The sequence below is a fragment of the Hirundo rustica genome, chromosome 13 (genome assembly GCF_015227805.2).
Source record: "Hirundo rustica isolate bHirRus1 chromosome 13, bHirRus1.pri.v3, whole genome shotgun sequence".
In the NCBI taxonomy this organism is placed as follows: Eukaryota; Metazoa; Chordata; class Aves; order Passeriformes; family Hirundinidae; genus Hirundo; species Hirundo rustica.
This window is the reverse complement of record NC_053462.1, coordinates 17,172,956-17,199,527: the sequence shown is the minus strand read 5'-3', so window position 1 is coordinate 17,199,527 and position 26,572 is coordinate 17,172,956. Positions and strand designations below refer to the sequence as shown.

Here is a 26,572-nt window from a genome sequence, read left to right as displayed (position 1 = left end):
GAGCTCATGAACAGACTGTTCATTTTGAGACAGATTTGAGAGAGGTGTCCCAGAGGGAGTTTTTGCCTTGCAGGCTTGGGAGAATTCAGGCTGCTGTAAGGAGAAACCCCCTAAGTGGCTCTGCTGAGGGCTGCAAGAACAGTACGAGATGCTGATGACTCCACTTAGAATCGTTTAGGCTGAAAAAGACCTTAAAGATCGTCGAGGCCACCTGTAAGAATTGAGTCCAACATGAAGCAGCACAGCCTGAAACATCCTCCACCCAGAGAAGAGCTTTAATTCAACCTCTGACTCTGGTGTGTAAAGCCAGTAAGAAAACTACTGTTGGCACCTCTGGTTGAGGGTTTGAAGTTACAAAAGAGCTTTTGTTGGTCCCTACTTGTCACTAAACTGTCTCCGGCTTCTTTGGGGGGTCATTTGCACAGGTAACAGCAGCACCTGCCTGGCCAAGGTCTGCAGCCCCCGGAGGGGAGGGAATTCCCGATTCCCAAAGGCTGCAGAGAGGGGAGGAGCTGCGGGGAGAGCACGAAAAGCACCGAATGTCCCGGCAGGAGAGCAGTACTGTGAGGTCGGGGAGAGGACCAGGACAGGAAGGGTTTGGAGAAGGGTGGCTGGAGAGAAGGGAGAAGGCTGAGCAGCGGCCAAGTTAACCCTTCCTATGCTGGCATTTTCCAGGCGGCGAGCCAAGTGGCTGCTTGGGAAGATGGATATAACACATGTCTGCAGTCTCCAAAGGGTTATTAACTCTGCAATAATGGCCATGAAACTTGGCTTCCTCGACATACATTTAAAATTGAAAAAAAAAACCCAAACAAAAAACTCCCACCCCAACACCACTTTCAGAGGGGAGAGGACTTGTTTCCTAGGAACTGCAGGGCCAAACCTATCTCTGTGATGGTGAGAGGAGAAACCCCCCTTCCCCACAGGCTGGGAGCAGGGGAGCAATGCAGCCACCACAACAGGACCACAGCCCCCTCCTGCCACACACACCTTATCCTTATCTGTGACAATTTCAAAGCATTTCTGAAAAGCCCGTGGTGTTCAATTAATAGAGTCTGCGTCTCACTGGAACTTTGGGATTTGGATTCAAAAAAACCACCAGTGCTGCTCCTAAGACAGATTCCTCTTTTGTTGTGTGGGTACCACTGTAGGGCTTGTCCCTCGCTCCTGGTTCCAGCCCTTGGCAGCACTGAGGCCTCCTGCCTGGGATGTTGCCCCTGTCCTGGGGTTTGCAGCCTCTTGGGCTCTTGTCCAAATGCTCTGGAAGTCTGGGATGCTCCACTGGGATTATCCCTACCCCAGTGTAGTCTGTGCCAGCCAGCCCAGCCACTGAGCAAGTCCTTCCATGTAGTAAGTTACAGACTTCTCTTTATTAGTGCCTCTATTTCCCCACACTATTAAATTTATTCTTTTTGTATTGTTATTATTTTTCTGGCAGAGGACTTTGGAAGGTGGGAGAAAGGATCTACTAAAAAGTTAAGCAAATCTAAGCCCCCTCGTCAAACCCTTTTGAGGCACCAGCTCCAGTCCCTTAGCAAATGAAGTCAGCTGGTGGTCTGGGTTTAAACGTGGCTGTTGAGGGCTCAGGCCAGGTTTGGCAGCTCACAAATCAAATTGCCTCGTGGTTCTCAGGAGCAGAGGATTGCCACGGGTGGAGGAGCTGTGGGGGAGCTCCGTCTCACTCTGTGCCAGCCCTGGCCCTGGTGGGAGGCACCGAAATCCTTGGTTCACAACAGGTCAGGAGGGAAATTCAGGCTCTGAGGTTTTGTTTTCTGTGTTATGTTACACTATTGACACAGAGAGAGGCAGCCCCAAACTGAGATTTTGTCTCACTTGAATGGGTCTGGGCCAGTCCCTTTGCTTTGGTGAAGTCTTATTAGGAGCAGAGTGAGACTTGAAAGAGAGAGCGGGAAACACAGAGCTATAAAATCTCACCTGATCTCATGTTAATAACGTTTATTCACTTTATCAGAGCCACGGCTCTTGGCTTACTCTGATTTTGCCTGCTGGGAGCTGCTTGCAGGTCCTCAGTTTTGTTCTTGCTGCTGACCACAAGTAACATCCTCCAAGTGCCACCCCACTGAAGGGACAAGAGGCTTTCCTGAGCCCACAACAGAGCTGGGATACGCTCTTTTGTCCATGACGTGCTGCAGAGGTCCTGTGCAGGTCTTTCTGAGGTGCTACACCAGCCCCTGCTGTGCCATGGGGTGTCCCTTGATGCCTGGGAAAAGGACAGCCAGCAGGGTGAAGAGCTGGAGGCAGCTCCAAGATTCCAGCTCTCATACAGCCTCTCTTCTTGTACAGGAGCAGCTCGCCGAGAAAACGTGGCTCTTGCTGCCTGTTCAATGCCTGGAAGAAAGAGAATGCTGTTAACGTGCTCATGTCTGTCACCAGTCCTTTTCCCAGCTCCAAACAGCCTTTTTCTCAGCACCCCCCCCAGTGCCTGCCCTCCCCGGGATGAGCATCCAAACCTAATTCCACTTGTTTCCAACTCAGAGCCATTCCCATTGTCTGTACAGCTCTGGACAATTCTCATAGAAGTGCTGCAGGGAGATCTGCCAGAGTCATTCACACCCTTTTATGGGTCTTCCTTTGAATTCCTCTACAATTTCAGGAACAAAGTTGCCGATTTTTGCAGAAGTTTAAACTCTAGGACACTGCTCTGCTGGGCTGCCACAATTTAAAGCCGCTAACGGGTTGGGTCTTGACTGCGTTCCATGACTCAACCATGCCAGGAGCACAGGATCCCATCCAAAGCCCACCAAACACAGCGGAAACCTTTCTGCTCTTGGAAATCACCCTACTGCATTCAACAGCCCCTGTCCAAACTGAGTTCTGATCCCTGCCCAGCTGAGGACATGCAGGATGTGGCCCAATCAGGTGGGAAGGAACTCCAGTGGCTGCAGGACCTCAGTGAAAATGGGAATTGGTAGTAAAAATCAATTTTTATATCTCTTAAGCTTTATGAACTTCTTTCGTATTTTCATCCATGTAATGAGTGCTTCAGGAGTATGTGGGATCATTGCCCAAAATCTGTGTGTGTCCATATACTGCGGTCTGGGATGACCCTGCTTGAGCAGGGAGGTTTGACCAGATGTCCTTCTGTGGTGCCTTCCAACCTAACCCATTCTATGATACCGCCTAATTTTTTTCCTGGTCTTCCAAGCCCTGGCACCGGTCCTGAGGATGGCGCTGGGGAAGGAATGGGCGACTTTCTCAAGTGCGCTGCCGTAAGAGTGCCTCAGTTCAACTAGTGATGAGGAAAGGGAGACGGAGGAAGCGCCACCGGGCTCCCCAGCGGCGGGATGCCGCCCGTCAGACCCTGACCCGGCTGGGATGGTCCCGGAGGCCCCGCGGGTCCCGGACCGACACCGGGTCCCGGAGCGGCCCCGCGGGTCCCGGACCGACACCGGGTCCCGGAGCGGCCCCGCGGGTCCCGGACCGACACCGGGTCCCGGAGCGGCCCCGCGGGTCCCGGACCGACACCGGGTCCCGGAGCGGCCCCGCGGGTCCCGGACCGACACCGGGTCCCGGAGCGGCCCCGCGGGTCCCTCAGAGGCCGGGCCGGGGCAGGAGAGGGCGCCCCCTGCCGACCGGCCGCGCCCACGTGCGCTCCCCCCTCTCGGCGCCGCCGGCGCGCAGCCAATGGAGAAGCGAGGGGGGCGTGTCCCGGCGACAGCCGCCGCCAATGGGCGCGCGGAGCCGCGGCGGGGGGGCGTGGCCGGGCGCGCGCCGCGGCGATCCCCGGTGCCGAGCGCGGGTAGGGCGCACTCGGGCCGCGCTGCTGTCGCCGCGCTCCTGTCGCCGCGCTCCTGTCGCCGCGCTGCGCGCTCTGGCCCCGCCGCCGCACTACCATGTTTGACGGCTGCCTCCTGCCCCTCGTCGTGCCCTGCCTGCTGCTCTGCGGACTGGACGCCGGCACAGGTAGCGGTCCCCGCCGCCCCGGCTCCCCTTCCCCGGCGACGCTGACAGGGTCCGGCCCCGGGCGGCAGGGTGCGGGCGCGGAGCGCAGGGCACGCACCGCATCCCCTGCGTGGCCGCCGTCCCAGCCCGCGGGATGAATTGCTCCGGGCTTTTGTATTTTCTTTTCCTGTCCTCCCGCTGCTGCTGTAGCGTTCCATGTGGAAAGCTGCTGACTGTCCTTGGCTGCTGCTGCGGCTCGCTCTGCTTTTCCCCTTCTCCCTGCAGATTTTTATTGGGGTTGGTGAAATGCGATGCTTGTGTCTGAGCTATATATATATATATATATATTTAATGATACAAGTAGCTTTAGCGTTTGCTCTGTTCCTCTCTTCCCTGCACGTTTCTGTCTCTAATGGACGTGTATATAGAGTGAAATAAATCGCCGTGCTCCGCTGGCTCCATTGTCTGCGCGGCCCGTTCAGTTTCCAGCGCGGGGCTGTGTGCGCTGAAACCCGAGCGCGGGGCTGTCCCGGGGAGCGGGGGGTGCCGCAGCCCCCGGCCGCCCCGTCGGGCCGCGGCTCCGGGGTGCGAGCGCCTGAGCCTCTCTCCTTCTCGCCTGCAGCTGGCGGAGCGGAGCTGGAAGTGGTGATCCCGGAGCGAGTGCCGCTGGAGAAGATCCACCTGCTGCCGCCCGGAGGGGATCGCGGCGGCCCCCGGCGCCGGCGGGCAGCGGCGGAGCGGGAGGAGGAGGAGGAGGCTGTTCTGCTCCGTCTGCCCGCCGCCGGCGCCGAGCTGTACCTGCACCTCCACCGCGACCTGCGCTTCCTGGCCCGGGGCTTCGCGGTGGAGCGGCGGCGCGGGGAGGCGCGGCGGCCCCCGCGGGAGCGGCTCTGCTTCTACTCGGGACACGCGCTGAACCGCAGCGACTCCTTCGCCTCCCTCAGCACCTGCGCCGGGCTGGTACTGACATCCCACCCCGCTCCCCTCCTGAGGGCTGGTACTGCCATCCCGCCCCGCTCCCCTCCTGAGGGCTGGTGCTGCCATCCCACCCCGCTCCCCTCCTGAGGGCTGGTACTGCCATCCCGCCCCGCTCCCCTCCTGAGGGCCGGTACTGCCATCCCACCGCCCTCCCCTCCTTCAGGGCCGGTACTGCCATCCCACCGCCCTCCCCTCCTTCAGGGCCGGTACTGCCATCCCACCGCCCTCCCCTCCTTCAGGGCCGGTACTGCCATCCCGCCCCGCTCCCCTCCTGAGGGCCGGTACTCTGCTCCTCAGGGCCGGTACTGCCATCCCACCGCCCTCCCCTCCTGAGGGCCGGTACTGCCATCCCGCCCCGCTCCCCTCCTGAGGGCCGGTACTGCCATCCCACCCCGCTCCCCTCCTGAGGGCCGGTACTGCCATCCCGCCCCGCTCCCCTCCTGAGGGCCGGTACTGCCATCCCGCCCCGCTCCCCTCCTGAGGGCCGGTACTGCCATCCCGCCCCGCTCCCCTCCTGAGGGCCGGTACTGCCATCCCACCCCGCTCCCCTTCGTGGGCTGGTTCTGTCGGCCCGATGAGGCGGGATGCCTGCGCTTCTCCTGCCCTCAGCAAGGTGACCCTTCTGTCCCCTCATCTCCCAAGCACTGCCGCTGTCCCATGGTGGGTGTTCTGCCCACCCTGGTTCTCTCCTGTGGAGCTGTCTCAGCCATCCCTGAGGGACTCAGGCCCTGCGGTTCTGTTGTGGGTGGGCGGCAGAACCCGAGGGTGCTGTGGAGGGGTGTCCTGGTGAAGGGAACATCTTGTGTCACTGTCCCCCAGCCGTGGGGCAGGTGGCTGAGTCCCGCTGGGAGTGATTTGGTGCCATCCTGGCTTGATCCTGTGGCACATCCCAGGCTCCTGCCGTTGGTGTTGGGGTGTTTACTGAGAGCTGTGGTCAGGGAGCAGCCAGTGTTCCAGCGTGGTCAAAGGAACCTCCCACTCAGGAGTGCTTTTCCCACCACAAGTGTCAGGATTTCTCTGCCTGAGGCTGTAGTTTCAGGTGACTCTGCAAGGCCTGGCTCTCCTCTGAGCATCCTGGTAGGAGCAGGTGATCTTGTGTGGGACAGAAAGTTTCTCGGTGGTGAAGACTGAGGTGCTTAAGACATTAAGTAGTTTGCAATTGCTGTTGATAACTTGAAAGTACTTCGGGAAGTCAGCGGGGCATTAGGCAGTGATTCCCAGCAGAGTGTCCTGGGAAGTGTGCCTGTCAGAACAGACCCGATGATGGAGATTTATCCTTAAACCGCAGTGAGAAGCAGTTCATGCTCTGCCCTCGGGGCTTCAGCCTTCGTTCCGGAGCCATTTGAGGGCGCTGTGCCTCAGGATTAAAAAATCCCCCAACAAGCAGAGATGCTGAGCGAGGTCTGAGTGGCACTGGAGGTTGAGCTGAGTTCCACCGAGGGAAGCTTAAAACTAATATCTCTAGTTCAAGCCTTAAATCACTAACAGCTCTACACTTTTGTCACCAAGCATGTTTTGTTAATCTTGCTGAGCTTCCAAAGCTGGAAAGCGCAAACAAGCAGAGGAGGATCCTTTAAAAAAAAAAAGAGGAATGTAGTTGTAGGCACAGTATTAACTGCCTGAGATCAGGGAATGGAGGAGGGGGTGAAAAAGCTTGGCAAAATTCCCAGTAGAAAAGTTGAAAAAGAGACAAGACTAGTTAGCTTTTGCTCAGCAAAGGTAAACAGCAATATTGCAGTACTAGGTTGGATCATGGGAATTCTAAGCAATGGCTAAATTGACATAACTGAGCTGGATCAACCTGGGCTCAGTGTCAAAGCTGCTGGTTTGTGCCACCTCTTGGAGACCAAAGCCCCGTGATAGTGACAGTGTTGGTAAAGCTCTGCTTGCCTTTGCCTGTGCACCTGGTCCTGGGAGTGCTGAGAGTGGTGAGGGCAGATGAGTTGAGGGAGAGAGGTGTTTCTGCATGTTGGGATACCCCTTTCCTATTAGAGGAATCCACCCATCCTCTTCATTCACATAATCACCAGGAATGGGAAAGGGATAAAAGCAGGTGCATTTGAGTGAGTTAAGGTTCATAACACCCTTGTGAGCTCAAAACTAGAGAACAGAAAATTCCAGTGTCTTGAGGATGAGCGTGAACTTCAGATGGATGAAACTAAACTTAAGATAAACCTCATTAATTATTGAAATGGTTTCATTGAGATAATCCATACCACTGTGTAGATGAACTTTCTTATTCTGGCTAAGTGGACCATTTTGGTTTCTTAAGTCTGTCTTTTAACATGAAACATCTCACACATTTTAGGCTGTTTTCAGTGTTCACACAGCCTTTTGCAGTGGCCACACTAAACCAGAATACCTGTAGTGAAAGCTGTACAATTTAGTGGTAAGATGTTTTCTGGGATCAGAGGAATCAAAAGTTTGCCCCAGATTGTCTAGGAAGTCTTTAATCTGCCATGAGTTGAACTGAGAGCAGGTGACTCTAGAGCTTCTTTTTTTTTTTTTTTTTGCTTTCTAGTCTGGCAATTTAAAATACTAAGACCATTACTTTAAAAAAAATTATTTTCCCATTGCTTCCTTGAGCCCTGTTTGCTGCAGAAAGAATAAGCCTTTGCCCTCAGCAGCAGTTTCACAGGTGGGACGTGGGCCAGACCTGCTGGGCTAGAGGAAAGACCTTGGTAGTGGAAACCTTGCAGCCTGTTTGTCCTGGCATTTGTCTGCTGAGCAATTCTAGTGCTGCAGTTGTGGGGTTTCCTGAAAATTCCAGCAGGAATTGGACTCTAACTGGGTGATCAGGGTTTCTCCTTCAGAAAACCTGGTTGCTAAGAAGTAGAGTGGGCAGTAATGCTGTGTCCTGATCTCCAGCTGGCTCAGGTCTTGCTGTAATCATATCCTCAGCCATGCCATAAATCACACCAAAAGTGATATAAAATGATCGGGGCGAGTGGAGTTCTAGTAAAAACAAAATCCCTGACACAGTGGCATGAAAACTGAGCTGCAGCCAGACTGAGCAATTGCTTCCTGGGGTTGATATCAGATTCCCAGTGTGGCATCTGAAGGTTGGGGTCTGGTTTTTAAGCTCTGCTCACAGATGCTGCCATTAACCAGCGTGTGGCTGCTGTAGTTTCCTGCTCTGGGATGGGTGGCCGTGCTCTTGGAGCTGTGTGAGGTCAGAGTGAGCTAAGGGCTGCTGTACCCAAGGTCTCATCATTTAGGTACAGCTAAAGTACCTCATGTGAGGATGCTCCAGCCCTCCTGCTCCTTGTGAGGAGCTGGGAATTCAGCCTAGGCAGGAGGCACTGTGTTCCTGGGGAGTGCTGCTGCCTTCTCCTTGGCAGCACCGTCCTCTGGGGAGTGCTGCTGTGCCAGCACTGGGATTCTGGCCACAGCTCAGGGCTGCACTGTCCTTCCCTGGTGCTGGGCACTCACAGGCAGTTCTGCAGCCTCTGGGACCATCACTGGAAGAGGGCAGCCAGTACAGGAACTTTATCTTTTGGAAAGTTCCAGCTTTGTAAGGCCGCAGTTGAAGTGTGTGTCACATGCTGAAGTGCTGGACTGCAGCGTCAGCCCCTTACAGCAAGTGTAGGCTTTTCATATTTCTTGTACCTTTTGGAAACAGTTACAGTTTTAAGAGGGTCATGAGTTCATGTCAAAATGAGCATCATACTTAGAAATGAAAGGAAACTGTTGAAAACTGTTCAGGAACCAAAAGGTGAAAATCACTGGGATGCATTTAGAGGCAGAGGTTTGATTCTAAACAATTTCCATTTTAAAATCCAGAGTCTTTGATCTTGGGTTCAAGATTGCTCTTTGTCTTGTCTCTAAATAAAGTGGCTTGTCCTCAGTTGAAGCAAGAGAAGAGTTTGTGCCTCCCTCCTGTTCAGGCTGGTTCATGTAGCATTTTCACACCCCAGTTTTGTCTCCTTTGAGCTTCCTTGTGCAGGCTGGATTGGTGGAAGTGGATGATGCACATATTACAAGGGCTTATGGAGTGATTTTTCTCATTGTAGGGTGGAACAGACTAATTGAAACTTCACCTTAAGAGATGCACACTGGATGTTGGAAAAACCTAAATATTTTGTAGTAATGTCTCATACAATCTACTCAGAGAAGAAAAAAGCTTTTTTTCTTCCAAGCTTTGTGTACATTTACCTTTGTTAAACTTCCTGCATCTCCTGGTGGACAAATCTTCCAGCTTGTTAAAATATTTCTGAATGGTGGCTCTTCATTCTGGTGTGTCCTGTTCACTGGGGACCGTCCATAAACTTTGTGAGGGTGTAGATGTAGACGAGTTGATAAGAGCACCTGTCTGGACTTCTTCCTTGAAGGTCTCTGAAGCCCCACTGATTTCCAGGTGGGTGTAAGTGCCTTGCAGGACCTGGATGTCCTGGTGTGGGTTTGGATCCTGTCTGGAAGAGCAGTGAGGGCAAAGAGAACTGAGTAGGTAAAGATGAGCACTTCCCTGGTGGTTCATCCTGTGCTCTAGGTACCTTAGGCTGGTGAATTGCCCCTCTGGAGGACTTTGCCTTCCTTCATTCACTGCACGGGGAGGTGGTGTGTGGTTCAGAGCACGTGCAGCTCGCTGAGCTCCATCCATCCCTGGCCAGTGAAGAGTTTCCTGCGTGCACCAGGGCGGTGCTGCCCTTCAGGTGACTCGGGAGCCTCTGCTGCTGTGGGAAGCAGGGCAGAGCAGGCGTGTGGGGATTATAAGATGATACAATTTCCCCTGAGGAAACCTTCAGCTCCGCTGAACTCTGCTGTCTGGGAGAGGAGCTGTCTGGCATTCATTCATAGCTGGCCCAGGAGCTGAAAAGTTAAACCTCTTAAAATTACTGCATTGGGATTTTCCTTCCTCTTCTACAGTGGGCAAGAAGGAGAACGTGTTGGGGTTTCCTCGTTTAGCAGAGCTGGAGGCCAGGGCAGATATTCCTGGGTATGGTCTGCTCTCAGAACTGAGTGTAAAGCTAAAATGACTCTGGAACAAGACTTAATTTAAAGCTCTTTTTTTTTTCAGTTTGCTTGAATTGTACTTTTAAATAATAACCAACCAAAGCTGAAACATGGTTAATAAGGGTGGGACTAAAACCCACATGAAGTTTATTAAACTGTATTTGTGGGTTGTTTTGTTCTTCACTTTAAACATTGACTTCCTTTTAACTTAGAGGAAATGGTTAAAAACGATTTACAGCGTAACAGTTGAGAAATTGAGAAGGGGATGGAATTTGTCAGATGTTTAAATCTGTTCTCTTTTCAGCGTGTTCGTATGTATGTAACTAATGAACGCTTAGGAGCAAGAGAAAAATCTGTTAAAGATTCAGCATTTCACAGATCCCCTTCAAAGATGTTGTGAAAATAAAAAGGGCTGGAAAAACAGTGTAACTGTTGGAGAGTACTAACATGTGGGAAGGTCGAGAACCATGTGCAGAGAACACGGAGAATTTGGGTCCCTGTTCTGAGCAAGCCCCGGAGCGGCAGTAACTCCACCAGCACTACCAGGGCACAGGGACAGAGCAGTGAGGCCAAGGAGGCAGGATGGGGTCATTCAAAGGCTGTGTTACCATTGTCATTCCAGTGACACTCTGTGAGGACCTTCCTCCTTTCCCTGCTCTCATTTAGCACAAGAAAAGCTCCACTGGAAGGTGATTTGCAGCAGAGGAGTGAACTACTGGTAGTCCAGAGAGTGAGCAGGTTGCTTGAGTGACCACTGGGTGTGTGAAACCCTGGATAAGAGCTCATGGGAGTGTTTTGGTGGTGAACAATGTTGAGCTGACTTCTAAAATAAGGATATGAAATATCCTTAAAGATCTTGCCACTGTTAAGTGCAGTGGTGAGTGGGGCTGTAGTGGGAAGTGTGGAGTATTGTTTGTTTTAATCAGCTTGTCAGTTTTCAGCCTTTGGAGGCTGAAATCATTCCAGCCTTTCCCGTTAGTGGAGCTGCAGGGTTCTGTCAGCTGCATGCTCTGGCCATACCAGCTGTGAAATTAATGCAGACGATGATGAACTCCTGCACTCCACTGAATTTTTGGGTTCCTGTGTCTCAGGTCCTCCAAGATGGTGGGGTTGGGCAGCAGCTGCTTTTTCCCCAATTCAGCTATCCCAGGATTTGACACAGCAGCAGGTCCTGGTCCTCCCAAAGGGAGAGAAGGCTGGGAGGGAGTATCCCAGCTTTTGATATGCATCTTCCCAGGGAAATGGGAATTGGCAGATCCCAAACATTTCACTTAATTGGAATGATTTCCAGAGATGTGGGAAAAGTAGCTCTGAGGGTTACGTGGTCTTCTGCTTTACTTCCTTATCTTCAAAGTCCAGAGCGTTCTGCAGTCCCTCCGCTCATACAGACAAGAGGAGAAAAGCCCAGAGCTTTTGTCCAGGACTGATGCCTGACACCTCATGCTGGGATCAGCACAGGGCAGGAATCTGGAGGATTTGAGGGATGCAAATGAGGAATGCATTTCTTATGAAAAAAAGCAAAATAATGACCAGACTATTCAAGTTACAGGGTCCAAAAATCTTCTCGGAGTCAACAGGTTTGGGGACTCCTCAGGACCCAACTGGCAAGTCTGGAGGAATGTTTAATTCCCTAGGAATACTTTACAGGCCCAGTCCTGCGAACCCTTCCTTCTTGAAACTCTGTTTGCCTTGTCAGATTGAACTTGAGATGTTTCCCAACATATTCCAGGATGAAGACTCATGGCTCTTTCTCTCCATAGGTTTCACAATTCCACAGCAAATGTGAAACATAAGTCTTTTCCAATGGTTTAAATTATTTTCACTCTCAAAGCCAGAAAATTGGGATAATGTAGGGTGGTGATGAAACTGACTTCTTCTTACATATTTTTGGCACCAGCTGAAATGGTTGGCAGTCTGTCAGGAGCTCTGGTGTGGCTTTTAGTACCATGGCACCAGATTTACAACCCTTCTAAATAATTAAAACCTATATTAAAAAGGGGGGCTGGGGCTACCTCCCAGCTGGAGGATTGGAACAAGGAGGGGAAGTAGTGGAGAACATCATAAAGGAGGCTGGAAGAACAAATCACCAGAGCTTTTGGGGTCTCTGAAGCAATTCTGACAAAGCCCAACCTGTGATTTAAGTGAACAGCAGCCCTTTGGAAACTGCAGGGCAGAGTGGATCTTGTGTACTGGTGAGCATTCTGTAGGGCCTAGGAGTGATGTTGGATTTTCTCCGTACACAGGAAGTGCCAAGGTATTTTATCCTTGTGCAATTCCCCTGCCCCAAGGGCAAGGTCTCTTTTGGAAGGCCCCCAGAGAGGTGTCTCTTGTCTCCTCAGAGAGAGGATTGACTGTCTCTGCTGTGCTTTGCAGCCATGGCCAGTGGAGACACCAAATTGTACAGTTTGATTTTTGTCCAAGCACTCTTTGGAAATCAGTGACCCTTTCTGAGACACCCTGAACGCTGTTCAGTCCGTGTGGCTGTCAAAGGAGAGGAGCTCTCATTCCTGCTAGCAGAAATTCCTCTTGCTGGAAACACTGGGCCAAAGGGATTTCCTGGGTGTACGTGAGGACCGAATTTGGCAGGGAGGTGTGGAAATGTACAATATACAGCATGTATGTAATGTATATTATAAATCATATTAGTACAGTCAGCTGTTGAACATACAGCTTTTGGATGTACGTGCAGAGCATTTCTTTGGAGGGTTGCCTGGCTGGCACTGAATGTGGGGAGGGGGACCAGAAAACTCTGGCCTCTCTTTTTATGTACAGGATGGGGGTTGGAGCTCTCTGGAAGCACCTTTACCTCTCAGGTAGACCAGATGAACTCTTCTGTTGTTAACAGAAGTTAAATCAGACCTCAGGACTTCTCTCAAGGGGGAGGTACATGGCAGAGCTGTGTTTTCAGAGTTTTAATTGCAATATAAATGATCACTGGATTAGTACAAGGAAAAGTGAGAACTCCTCATTGTAAATACTCACTTTGTGCAGGGTGTTACAACCTCGGTGTTGATTACTAAACCTGGAGGCTTTGTTGAGTTTTAGGGTGATAACTTTGCTTTCCCTCTCTTCATGCCAGAAAAGGAGTGGAAAAAGCATAAAAGAACCTTAAAAGCTCTGGGTTTTGAGCAGAGGAGTGCTCTCCTGGGGCAGAAGCTGGCTTCCAAAGCTGTTCTTGTGAGTCTTGGTGTAAGGTCTGGACTTGGTGCAAGGAAGGCAGGAATTTAGTGCTCTGACCTGGACCCTATGGAGTCATTTAGGCAGGGTCTTTGCCTTCCTAGTGTCATTTGTTCCAGGGATGGTGGAAAACCCTGAAACTGGGACAGTGCAACAGTCCATTCCTGACTTCACCTCTGAAACCCAACCCGTGGCTTGCAGGGAGAGCAGGGCTGACTATGTGGCCCTTAATGTAGTCAGGAAGAGGTGTTTGGTCCCAAAAAATGTGTGTGGCTCTGCAAGTCACGCTTGCATGAGTTCACTCAGTGTTCCTGGCGAGGGTGGTACACACAGGGTGATGCACACTCCTGTGTGCAGGCAGTGCCACCTCTGTGCTCTGAGATAGTAAATGTCATTCAATAGCAGGGCAGTCCTGGCCGTTGGAGAGGTGATTTTGAAGGGATTTCTGTTAACAGGATTTATTTGTCCTCATGTCAGCTGAGCATCTCATAAAACACAGATATTTGTGGGGCTGTCTGGAGGCAGAGGAGGAAGGGAAAGCAAAAGTGTTGACAAGAATCCTCACCTTTCCTTTGTGCATGTACAGTGCATTGTTTCTAAACGGTGCTCAGTGATATAAAAAGTAAATAAGAGAAGCAGATGTAGTTGTCTAGTCTGTATCACACAGGCTGAAATCACGTAATTTCCTCACTCCAAATAATTGCTGTGAAATCACCTGCGTTTCAGACCGGGCTGGATAGACAAGGCTTGGGTACCAAACTGATGGGGTTTTTTTTGTTCTGTTTTATGGGCAGGTTGGTTACATCCAGCTTGGATCAGAGCAGCTGCTGATCCAACCCGTGAATGCATCTGAGACCTCGTTCAGTGGGAAGGAACATTTCATCAGGCGGAGACGATCCACAAAGCCGGGCCAGCCCTCCAAGCCACAGGGCCCCGAGGAGCACTGCAAGGTTGTAGCAGGTGAGCTTGGAGTGGCTCCAGAGAGCAGCCCTGGGAATCCTGTTTGTATTCTGTATTTCTGGTGCTTGGGCAGCTGGAGCTGGGGAAGGATGGCAAGTGTGAGTGAATCCTGTTGCTGCTTCAGGCAGGAGTCACCTCTCAGATGTGAGGTTGTCAGGGTGTGTGCTGTAACACTGGACTTGAGAGATGATAAATTCTGCTCTAATCTTGCAGTGTGGCCACTGCCCAGGGAGGGATTCCCTGGGTTTTCAGCAGAGGTTCAGGGTTTTTTAGCTGAAGTCAGTGTTGGTGGGGGCTCTTCCATCTTGCCTTTCCACTGGAGTTGTGCTGAGCAGGCAGGGGTAGAATGGTGATCCTCACATTTCAGAGTGTGGAAAACTTCACTTCAGCTACTCTGATATAATTTAATCAGAAGTATCATCTGTGGAGTCCAGCTCCAGAGATCCAGCTCATAATAGGATAAAGGAATAGCTGGAGATGGAAGAGATGCACAGTTTGTCTTTCAAAACAATCTGCTTTCTTTTTCAGCTTCTCATGCCATCATTCTTCTGTCTAGCCGAGCACGTGATCTGTATCAGGGTCAACTGAGCAGACTTTGTATTATTTTATGGCATTTAATTGCTTTTGTAAGGGCTTGAGTGCATTTGGAATTACCAGATGTAGTTCAGCGAGGTGATTTTTTTAACTAGGAGCTTGATTTTGCTTTTTCTATCTGGTGTTTGACTCATCAAACTTAAGCTCTATCTGATAAAACAGCTGTTAGATCATATATTATAATTTGCTATAATTTTTCAGGAGAAAATGGCCAGCTCTGTTCATTGATCATATCCAGTCTTCTCCCACTTTCAAAGCCAGTCAAATTGCCATATAAACATTGCTGGTATAAACTATTTTTTGGCTTCTTTGGGGCAACTGAATTTTATCCTTTCTGGAATTTTCTGTGGGTTTGTTGCAGAGAGGGTATTTTTTATGAACTTTGTGAAATCTCTTCATTAGGCTGCAGTCTCCCTGTATTTTCTGTTCCTTTCACTCCTCTCCTGCTTTCTCCTGGATGGATTGCATAAATGGAACAGTGGGTTCTGCTGCTGGGCTGCCAAAGGGGCAAAAGGGGGAGCAGGGCCGGGAGGTTTTCTGGGTACAGGAGTGAGAATCACTGGTGTGGGAAGAGCTGAGTGCTCAGGGCTGCTGTTGGGTGTGGAAGGATGTGGCAGCAACAGGAGGCACAAAAAGCTTCCTTGTGGGAGCTGCAGTGGAAGAGGCCTGAGGGTGCTCACTGGAACAGGCAGCCACGAACATGAAGTTTGCCTGTAAGGCTTTTTTTCTCAGTTTTTGTGTTTAACCAGCAAAACAACCTGTGCCTGCTTCTAAGCTGTGTCCTCCCTGGCAGTGCTGCTGGTAAATCCTGCAGCCAGGACCTTTATTTTCTCCTGTGTGGAGCCGAGCTCTTTATAGTTCAGCAAGTTTATCATTCTCAGGGGTTCAGACTAAGCCAATCTTCTTTCTGATTCTCTGAGAATGAAATCTTGGATCTGGTTACAGTTACAGATCCCTTATGTCTCTTTTCAGAGAAAACATCAGAATTCAGCACCGCTCTGATTTCCCAGCCAAGTTCTGTAGGTGCTGCAGCCCTGTGGTCACAGAAAATGTATTTCAGAATTCTTACACTGTAAAATGAGACAGCCATTAGTTAAAATCTGAATTGAACCAGAATCAGTCCAGGAAATCAGCCTCACCCTTTGGCCGCTGAACCTTTTGGCCTTTTTTCTAGGGGCAGGATGCTCCCTGTCCTTGGCAGAACTGGAATTCCCTCCCTGAGAAGAGGGACTGAAGGGAGGAAGCTGTGGAGATACTGGGTAATGATTACATGGGATCTCAAAGGGAAAGAGCAGCAGAGTGAGCATGAAGATACTAAAAGAAGGAAAAAAAAGATTATTTCCAGTGGCACCTCCTGCTTCCTGAAGGCTACTGGGGATGCAGTGCTACAGCTGGGAACACAATTCCCATCCCTTGGGTGCTGATTCCTTCTGCTGTGCTGAGGAGGGAGCCAAGCCCCTGCAGTGCTGCTTGGCAGTGGCCGTGTCCTAAAATAATGCAATTGCTCTCTGGGCTTTCCCACCTAAAAGCAGACTCCTGGGTGTTTGTCATCGTTGAGGGACACAAATGGAAGTCATGGCTGTTAATTGGCTCAGCACGTTAACGACCTAATTGCCTCCTGTCTGCTTTGGATTAACTTTTGTGCACAAGTTTAGAAACGAAAAAATTAATCCTGTCTGACACACAAAAGGTCAATTTTTAATAAAACTCTGTGGAAGTGACCATCTAGGGGTGTGCTTCCAAAATTTCTCCTGGAAAGAGATCTCTTTACAGTGATAGTCATCAGCATGGACTGGTCAGATTTGTACTAGAGGTTTTCCACTGGCTTAAAATTTGGCTCACCCAGGCTAAAGCTTGGCAGGAAAGGTTGGAGGTTGTAAATACATGGGGATATTTCTATGCCAGACATCTTAGATACAAACCCTGTATTGTGGAACGACACAGAGAAAGACAGGTCTGTGTAAACACAGTATAAATTGAGTATTTTTCAAGGGCACAGAACTGCCATGCTTTGGCGTTTTCCAGTCCTTTACTGCTCTTCTTGTATTTTCTGAATACATAAGAACCGCCTCTATATGTATTTTCTTCTTAAAATTCTCTAATTCAGAGGTAGCTGGCATAATCTGGGGTTATGTGGGAATCAAAATACAAAAGCTGAATTTTTTATGCTAATTATTGATGATGTCATAAAAATGTAAACAGGGCTGAATTGCTCAGTGGCAAATTTCCTGTGATATATGAGCTTAATTGCTTGTAAAACAAAGGTGCTTGGTGCTGTAATGTGTATGAGTGAGGATGTAATGAGTATTTGGAGGAGGAGCAGGGAAGCGCTTTAAGAAGGCAAAATGAACTTAATTAGGAAGTGCTGCTGAGGGGACAGAGAGCACAGCTTTCCAAGAGCATTCCCTTTGGTTCACAAGAACATTTCTGGTGTTCCACGCAGAAATGTGGCGCTCTCCCTGCAGACCCCAGCCTTGGGAGAGGGAAAGTGGCTTGGGGCCAGGTAATGCCGTCAGGCTGGTTTGATAAGGGCTGGTTAAAATCTCTAAAACAATTCTTTGAGTCTGAGTGGTGTTACATGTCCTGCAGCACTCAAAATTATTTTTAGGTCTGCAGGAGAACTTTGTGGGAGCCAAATTTCTCCTGGAATAATCTGTATAAGAGGATTAATCTGGCTGTAGTCAAGAATGGGAAAATACTTAAGGTTTTGCATGACTGGATCCTTGAGATTTGAACCTGAAAGTGTCTACTAATGGGTTAAAAAAAAATCCCAGGGCTGATGTTTTAATTCCTTTGTTTAAATTCCAAAGTGCTCCAGCAGCAAAGGAGGGATCCCATCACCATGGGCCAGGTGCTATTGTTAGTCATATGATATGTGAATATGTTTTATTTTTATCACCTGTCATCCAGCAAGAGAGAGAGTTCAAGTCACAATGCACATTTCTGCTCAGGCATGAACGTGAGCCCCTGTGAGGCAAACAGAAAACCTATTAAAAGGTTTCCAGGTGCACATGCAATGAGGGGGAAGGAAGGGAAGCTTGGGTTTCACTCGCTCTGGAGCAGGGAGTCGTGAGGAACATGGGAAATTGCCTCACAGCAGGGATGTGAAACTTCTCATCTCTGGACACTGGGCAGCATCTGCACAAACCTCCTGTCACACCCCGCTCTCAGTTTAAAGACAGGCTCTGACAACTCTTGTCAAAGGTGCTGGAGAAGTGTGTTTGCTATGGGGAGAGTGGAGTCAAAGGGAGTTTTGTTTGAACATTTTAATGCATACAAGTAAGAATGTCCCTGCAGAAGAGCCAGGCAGGAGAGGAAGATCTCTTTTAAGGCATCATACATAATTTTTGCAGAGAGAGAGTTTATTTCATTGCCCTGTCTCTGTGACCTTGTGACATACAATAAAGCTGTTTCCATGTGACAACATCCACCACAGCCTCAGCTGCAGTAAATGGATTATTTTTTTTTAGCTATCATGGAACAACGGTAGTTTAACTATTTACTGAGATTTGGACAATTATTTTGCATGTTTTCTTTGCCATCAGAGTCTGTGGATGGGAACATTTTTTCTTGATTTTGAGGAAACATCAATGTTCAAGACAGAATCAAACCATGTTGTGAAAGCACAAGAATCTCCTCTAACCATGTCATAAAACTTTCTGTTTCTTTGGGAAAAGTAAGTTCTGTTACAACTTCTTCAAAGGTCTCCAGTGATGTATTAAAGTCTTCTTACACAGAAAGGATTTGATGAAAATATGGTCCAGGAGCATGAGAGAGAGCAGCTTGTCTTTGGAGGGAAGGTTGTTATTTCATGTTTATGGTATAGACCTCATAAATTACTCTTAAATGTGGGTTTGCTTTAAACCCTTTTGTCAGTTTAAATGAACCAGTTTTCCTTTAATGCAAGTGTGCCGCACATACAGCGAAATAACAGGAAGATCGATATTTTAATTCACAAAATAACAGCGTGTTGCTTCTCTGCATAGTTACTTTGCAACCTGTTTTAATAATTTTTCAAAGCTGGCAATAATTTAAGTAAGTGCTGGTGTGCAGGTATCAAATGTAGGGAACGCTTTCCCTGAACAGGTATAAATCTTAAACGCATGTTACTGCTACGTTGCATTTCCCCATCTTTAATCATTGTCTCTTAGCTGTGTTTTCTCTGCAGGTTTGACTTGGCCTGAAAGAGCAGTTGTTATGGCCAAAAACATGTGCACTAAAAATAGAGAGATGTAATGCAACCTGTATTAGTCCATATTAGGAAGCAGCTGTTGGAGAATTAAAGCAGGGTTTCAACAATGGGCTCCACAGAAGATGTGATGTGATTAAGTGTTTGCAGGCACAGAAGGATTCCCTGTATCAGGAATTCAGCACTTTGCCCATGGGAGTGGGTCTCACTTCTGTGGGTAAATCCCTTGGTTTTCCCAGGTCCCTTCTCTTCCAAACAGGGAGTCTGGGTTTTCCCTGCGAGCCTGTGATTGTTTCCTCATGGCTGATAAACAGCAGCCTCCTGGAGCCGTCTGATGTTCAGAAATGTCCTTTTCCATCACATGTGGCAAGTGAGGCTTTACTGCAGGTCTGCTCTGGATGATTCCCTCAGTATGGATCATGAGGAGTGTGAGGGACTCTGGGTTCTTCTTCCTCTGTTGTCAAGGTGAAAAAGAGACACAAAAAGGAAGTGTAAATACACGTAGTGGATGGATCTCTTCCCCTTCCAGAGCAGCTGTGCTGCTCCTTTGCTTGGTTCCTGATAAAGCTGAGTGCTGGTTTCCATTGGAACCCAGTGAAATCTAGCCTGGCAGGTGGTGATGAGCTCAATTGTCAGTGTTCACTGTCCTTGTCTTGGGATATTCATGGATATTCCATGGTCATTCTGGCTAGAAAAGCAGAGGGATGGTTCCTGGGCTAAGGGAGATTGCTCATCTTCTAGGTGTCTTTGCTTCTTCCATGTTATCACTGTCCATAGCTCAAGCCATGCTCACTGTGCCTGCCCCTGTACCACTAAATTGTTTTATTTATCTGCCATGAATCCTTGCTTGTGCCACCAGGAAAGTGTCCTTTCCATGGGAGATGGGTGTACATAGTCCAGGAGGTGTGGGAATCTTTGAATCCTAGTGACAGATGGAATCACTGAGCAGAGATCACGGTGCTTGTCCTGTCCTCTCACAGACCTGCATTAAAACCAAGTCCTGATGAGTTGTTTTGATGACTGAGTTTGTTTTGTAGAAGAATAAGGTTTTAAGTGATGTGTCCAAGCCACAGACTAACTTGGATAACAATCCTTGCAGCAAAATCTCCGTGGTGTTTTGAGATGCAGCTCAGGGTTCAAGTTCTTGTTTGCTGCTGTGCCAGGGAAATAGTCATGAACTTGTGATTTGGTACGAAAGTGGCTGTTTGGAAGAAAAAAAAATAAACAAAAAAACCCCAAAGCAAAACAAAACCATTTTTGGAAGGTGAATTGGGGAATAATGGATCATTCTGCTCTGCAATAATTTTTCCTAGCAGTTGATGCCCGATTTTGTACACCATTCCCATTAGAGAGAAATTGGAGATGCAGGTTTGTAGGACAGGGCATTAAAATGAGAGGGCAGCTCACAGTCTGTAATCAGCTGTTCTTTCAGTGGGCAGCCATTTGTAATTCCTGGACTTCAGGTATCCCACTGGCATCAGCTGGCTGTGGTAAAGCTGAAATTCCAACGTTTTGGTGGAGATACAACAGGCCAGGGTACAGAGAGAATTCTTGGGCTGCATCCTGGCAAAGGCAAAGGGGCTCCATGTCTGGGATTAATCATCTTTTGAGAAGTGTTTCTATCCTGCTGCTGGTACCAGGGACATTTTGTGGCATCCTGTTCCTCTGATAATGCAGCAGTGACAGAGGGTTTTAGGTTGAGTAGTAAGAATACACCTCAAGGACTTCCTTTTTTTTAATTTCCAGGCTTGGTTCGTTTGCAGGATCTCCCTTTTCCTTCTGTTCTGCTTTGGAGAGGTGATGATTTTTAGTTTTAGGTGAAGCTAATAAAACCTGCCTAATGTGAGTACCAGTCAGAGCTTCTCTGGAAACTCCTGGGACTTAGGGAGAGTTAATTTTAGCTGTTTGCCCCACTTGGATACCCTCTCTTCCTTTTTATGCTGCTGAAATAACAGGACATGGTAAAGCAGAGCTTGCCCTCCATCGAAGGTATGTGGAGGTGTTAGAGGGGTCGTGGGAGGAGGGAAGGGAGCAAAGGGCTCCTGAGGAAGAGCTGGAGAGGGTTTTTAAGGCAGCAATAGAAAAGAGCTTCAGGGGAGGAATCTGGCCTTGCAGAAAGGATTCTGCAGTTTAACTTTTATTTGTGGCTTTTGTTGAACAGCATCCAGAAACTGTCAGTGGGTTTAACAAGAATGAGGTAGCTAAGATTACAAAGGGAAAGATTAGGCAGGGAAAAATAGTGGAAGGCTGTAGGAGAAGAGGTGGCTTTTAGATGAGTCTGGGAAACATAGTTGGAAGGGAGGTAGGAGGAACAGGAAAGGACTCTGCACTTACAGCAAGAATCTGCCAAAAGCCAGACAGTGCTAGACAGTGCTTTTGGTGTGTAATAGGAAAAGGTCATTTGGGGCGGTTGCTCTGGAATTGCACATCTGTTGAGCTGCCATAAAAAGCACTGAACGTCAGGAGCTTTCTGCAGAGTCCTCAGAAGAGCCTTGTGCTTCTCATCACAGTGGGGACTCTGGTTCTTGCCACTTTGAGGGAGACCTCAAAGACTTCAGGATGTGGTATGAACGTGTGGCTTTGAAGGTGATGAGCCAGGGAGGGGTAAATGAAAGTCACCTAAAGAACTCCTGCAGTGTCACAGCCATTTTCTGCTGAGGATGTGGGGGTGTTTCACCCTTCTCCACCTCACAGTGCTGAATTTTGGGGATTTTTTAGCCCAACAGAGTGTATAACACACTGTCAGAGTGACTGGCCAAGGAGCAATGTCCCCTGTGCCCAGTCACCTGCAGCATGTACGTGCTGCCTTGTAGATTGACTGTTTCAGCTCATATTTCATACAAAATTCTCTGACCTCTTAAGCAGGGAACACCTGACTCCTAAAATCATGTGCTGTGTGCTCCCTGCAATGTAAACTCCTCTGACAACTCCTGCCCGTGCTTTATGGCCTCTTATGCCTTCACACTAACACTTAACATCTGCACCACTAAACTTGTAACATCAGTTTGTTCAAATAAAGATTCCACCAGGCATTTAATCCTTGTTTTAATGGCTGATGTTTATTTTAGTTTGGGGTTTCATGTACTCGTGGAGGGATTCTCTGCCCATGGTCCATAAATCTTGCAGGGCAGGAATGAGACTTCTCTGTGCTGGCTTGTTTCTGAAGTGAGGCTCTAGAGATGGGGTATTTTTATTCTTTGGATACCTCCATAAAACTGACTCATTTTCAGGTATAAGCTGCAAATGCACTTGAAGAGGATTTTTCCTGTTGGTGTTGGATCTTTCTCTTCATCAAACATCTGTGATAATGGGACATGTGCATTTCCTTTCTCTTTGTTATGGTTCATTCATGCAAATGCCATGTTTTCTCCATGTGCTTGATTATTCTGGAAAATTACTGGCATTTGAGGTAGGCAGGAGGATGCAAAGAGAGACCACTGTGAAAGTGGACAGAAAGGATAAAATAACTTACCCTGTGGAGGAGCTACAAACTTGAAAAACTTCTTTTTTGAGTAGCTGGTGTTGCCTGTTCTGGAGGGTTCAGCAGTGACCCCCGGAGCTCCTTGTGGGTTCCCTCGAGTCCTGTTGCCTGTTTTAAGTGCAGGTAAATTTACACTTGGACAGTGTGAAGGTGAGGGGAAGAGCAAGAGCCCGGATTCTCTGTCAGGTCCCTCTGGCTGCGTTTCCAGGCAGTCTGTGGGGTGCTGCTTTTCCACACACACCCTCTAATCCCAGCCAGTCCACAGGAGGTAAGGGAGCCAGAGGCTGTGCGTGAACCAAGACTGCCCAGCCCTTTGCCAGGAGTCCCTTCAGGCTGCTGCTCTCCAAAAGTCACACCTCTCAGAGTTTTGTTCAGCTGCAAAGAGATCCCGGTTCCTTCATCTGCCTCTGGAGGAGGGACCACACTGGCAGATGACCATGGCATGACCTCTTCTCTCCAGACTGCAAGCTCCAGTCCAGCAGAGCAGGTTCCTGCTCTGACACAAATACCTTCTTTTCCACCAAAAAAGAGATTTTTAAGTGAAAACTCAGAGAACTCCAGTTTTTTCCTTCCACTTAAACTTTTTTACACACTCGTTCAATGCCAGGCCGAGGCTTAGTTGAATCTAGGCTTGGCCCTCCGTGAGAACAACTTCTCTTACAGGTAAGAGATTTATACCACCTGAAAACATTTATTAGGGGATTGCCAAAATAAGAATTTGATGAGCAAATACTGCTGTCTTCAGGAAGGTTCTGACTGATAGCAGTAAGACCCCAAATGTCAATGTTTTTACTGAAATAATTTACCTTCTTTTCTTTTTTCTCCTTGGTATTTAAATGACAGTGTTGAGGACCTGTAGCTAAAGATGTGCTGCTGTGCAGAGGGAGGGATGGGAAATGAATGCAAGGAAAGGAATAAAATAACACACAAACACATGAGCTGTTCCACAGGAGTTTGAAGTCATCTCCATGTCATGGTTGGCAAATCAAAAGTGCACTCTGCTTTCCTTCTTTTTTGCATAGTCAGTTTTTTAAATTTTATTTTTATGATAGAGATCCTTTGCTGTGGGGCAGCTTTGCCATGATTGTGCACTTTTTCTGTAGCTGTCCTTCAGCCCATGTGAAAGCAGGCCTTGAAACTTGGTTATTTTCATCTTTACTGCTGGTGCGTAGCTTCCATTATTTATGATCACTCCACTTTTTAATTTTTTTTTTTTTTCTTGTCCATAGACTCCTGTCTGTCTCATTCAACCCAGGGGGATATTTCCAAACTCTCTTAAAAAAAATCAAATCAAATTTCATGGTTGCTTTCTCAGTTTAAAATATGTACTGAGTGTTGACAGGTGATGCCTTGGGCAGAAAAGCACGTGCAGAGTAGTACTGAGTGACTGCGAGAAAAGCGAGTGAGGAGACGGGATGGACGTGTGGAAATGTGCATATTGACAGGGCAGAAAAAGCATGAATGGGTGGAGGCAGGGGCTCCATTTCAGGTGGGCTTTGAGGAGGCTTGCAGCTGGTGGAGTTTGTCACCCTGAATGCAGGAGGGTCAGTCAGGGAAAACTGATGATCTGGGAAAGAAGGGAAATTCAGGCTGAATTATGTCAGGGAGCTGGTAAACAGGCTGTGGAAAATCAGGATCAGTGAGCACCAGCTCAGCTCTGGCTGCTGCTTTGCTCAGAGAGGGTCTCAGGTTAAATCTAGAGAAAATTAAAAAGTGATTCTCTGCTCTGGGGAATGAGCAGCACGTGTTGTGTGACATAAGAGGGATTTATCTGATCACCCATTAGGATCTATCCCATGTCAGTTTTGCACTGAATGTTGTGTTTGTGCTGTTTCAGGACTTGTGTGTTCTGTTCTCTTTTTCACAGGAGAAAATCAACAGTAATACCAGTGTCAGTATTGTATCCATAGTATATCACAGGCTGAACAGTAGGCAGAGATAATTTCAGTGAATCTTAGAAGTTTCTTTCTTACTGCAAGAATAGATTTGTTTTAATCACTTCATTTGCTTCTTTATTTTTACAACTGAAAGCGTGAACACAATTTTGTGGCTGCCCTGAAGTGAACAGGTTTGAGTTCATATCTGAACTTAGTTTCTCCTTTGGTCATGCCTCAGCTGCTTTGCACATCTGCTTTTGAAACACAGTTCACCTTTCAGCTTAGAAGAAGACTAATTATTACTACGTCAGTCCTTTAGTTGGGAGAGAGGGAGGTTTAGCTTATCTGTAACATTTTGAATTAGTTATTTTTTTCCTTTTCTTGAACTTAGGTTTTTTCCCATCCTCTTCCCTCTTTTCACATCATCTGCTGCTCTCTGCACCCAGAGGCGCAGATCTACCTGCAGTGGAACCTCTTGGTGCCTCCTTTAACCAGCCAAGAACGGTTTAATTTAAAGGTTGTTACAACCTCAATATGCACGAGAATGTTCTTTGAAAAGGGTGGGAGTGTTTTATTATGATCTGCCAGCATTAAAAGGTATTTTGACTTTCCAGAAAAGAAGAGGCAGAAGAAAGTGAAGTCCACGAGTGACTGGCGGGAGAGGAGGAACGCGATTCGCCTCACCAGCGAGTACACGGTGGAGACGCTGGTGGTGGCAGATGCTGACATGGTGCAGTACCACGGAGCAGAGGCTGCCCAAAGGTTCATCCTCACTGTTATGAATATGGTAAGAAGGCACTTTATTCAAAAAAGGGGAAACAGGGGTGAGCAGGACATACCCAGGGTAGGATAAAGCTGACTTGATGGCAGAAATCGAGAACTGGTTTGACCTTCAGGTACAAGAAAAGGTTTTGGTTTTCTTGTTTTATGTTCCTCTTCTCCATTGGTGTTATTCCTGGTATTTGCTACAATAAATCCTCATTTTTAAATCTGAAAATGCAAGTTTTCACTTAGGAAATAGTGGTTCAGGAGTGGTGTTTTCTACCAGGCTTTTGGTGCTGCTGTGGTTTACCTTGGAGGAGGGTAATCCACAGTGGACAGATGGTCTTGGATTCCCAAAGATTCCTGTGTCACACCTCTTTCACAAGACCTATGGGTCATTGCTATAGGCAGTTAAAGCCAGCAGTTACATTGATTTCCAGCAGAAGACCTGGCTTTAACTCCAAGATTATTTTTATCTCTGATTTTTACACAATGCTTCCTTTGATGTAGAAAATGTGGCAGACTTATCACCAAACTGCTGGCTGATCCCACTTTTTCACCCCAGGACCTCTAGGGCAACATGAAGTGGTGCTGATCATACCTGTGAGTAGTTGGTGGAGTTGGGCTTGAAAATCATTCTAGAAATCCTAAGGATATCTTTCGGGAGTGGGGGGAACCTTTGGAAATCACAGGCTCATGGGAAGTGCGGGTATTAATTTGTGAGCTGTCCCTGTCTCAGCTGATATGGGAACGCAAAGTCTCCCACAGGGAATGCTCACTCAGTTGCTGGCAGTGCCAGTAAGGACGTAATGGCTAAATTGGATGTAGACATTGAAAACTCTGCTCAGAGGCTGCAGGGGTCCTTGCAGAGGCATTTGCACGAGAAAGTCTTGGAAGAAGCTCATATTCCTTTGCCCATGCTATTGTAATATCCAGGAACAGCTCATTCTCCTCACTGTGCCTCTGTTGGTGTTTATGAGCAGCAAATTGGCTTGGGAAAAAATAACAGTTCTGAGCTGTAATTGCCTGGTCATGCTTCCCATGCGGAGATGGATGCTCAGCATAAACCAGCTATGGAACAACAGCTTTTTAAGAGGTCTTGTGTTCCTTCATCAAGCACTGGTGTGAGGGAGCCCTCCTGGAGGCTGATTGAGTAGGGAGTTTGATTAGTCTTTTCCGTTAATGAGCTGCTTTTCTGTGTCCCTTCCTCTGCCTTTATTTTGCCTCCCAGTGTGCTCTGACAGTTGGCACTTGATGGGGCTCCGCTGTGGCTCTGCAGTTACTTTTGGTGATCCTCATGGCAACAGATGAGCAATTTCTCTGGTGCCATTGGGGATCTCTGTGTTGTGCAGCTTTTTCAGCCTGGGAAGGTTTTTAGGCATGAACATGCTGATGGACCAAGCCTTAAACAAAGGATGGCTGAGAATCTTTGAATCCTGTTGTCTGTCCAGGCTGAGGTACTTGCAGAACATCTCAGCAAGATCAGCTTGCCAGGTGTGAATAAATCTGTGTGGGGAGGCTCTCATAGATGGGCTGGGTTCTCTGAGCCCGTTTATTAAACAAATATTGAAGGTTAGTTTCCAGTGGATTAAGCTGATGGGCTTTTAAGCTCGGTTCTGATGCTGTAGTGTGAGCTCACCCCTTTATTGGACACCAGAGAGAGCGCATGGAAGAGGACTCCTGGATGAGGAGCACATT

General features: G+C 48.3%; 1 protein-coding gene across 2 annotated transcripts in view; it reads left to right on the top strand.

The window, feature by feature from the left end:
* The first annotated feature begins 3,854 nt into the window (after positions 1-3,854).
* The window catches only part of ADAMTS17 (ADAM metallopeptidase with thrombospondin type 1 motif 17), a 154,475-nt gene continuing 131,757 nt past the window's right edge, over positions 3,855-26,572 (top strand). For both annotated transcript variants that reach the window (XM_040077603.2, XM_040077602.2), the window contains exons 1-4: positions 3,855-3,924; positions 4,526-4,863; positions 13,806-13,971; positions 24,727-24,899. In XM_040077603.2, the coding sequence (XP_039933537.1) occupies positions 3,855-3,924; positions 4,526-4,863; positions 13,806-13,971; positions 24,727-24,899 (747 nt within the window). The remainder of the gene's footprint in view (positions 3,925-4,525; positions 4,864-13,805; positions 13,972-24,726; positions 24,900-26,572) is intronic.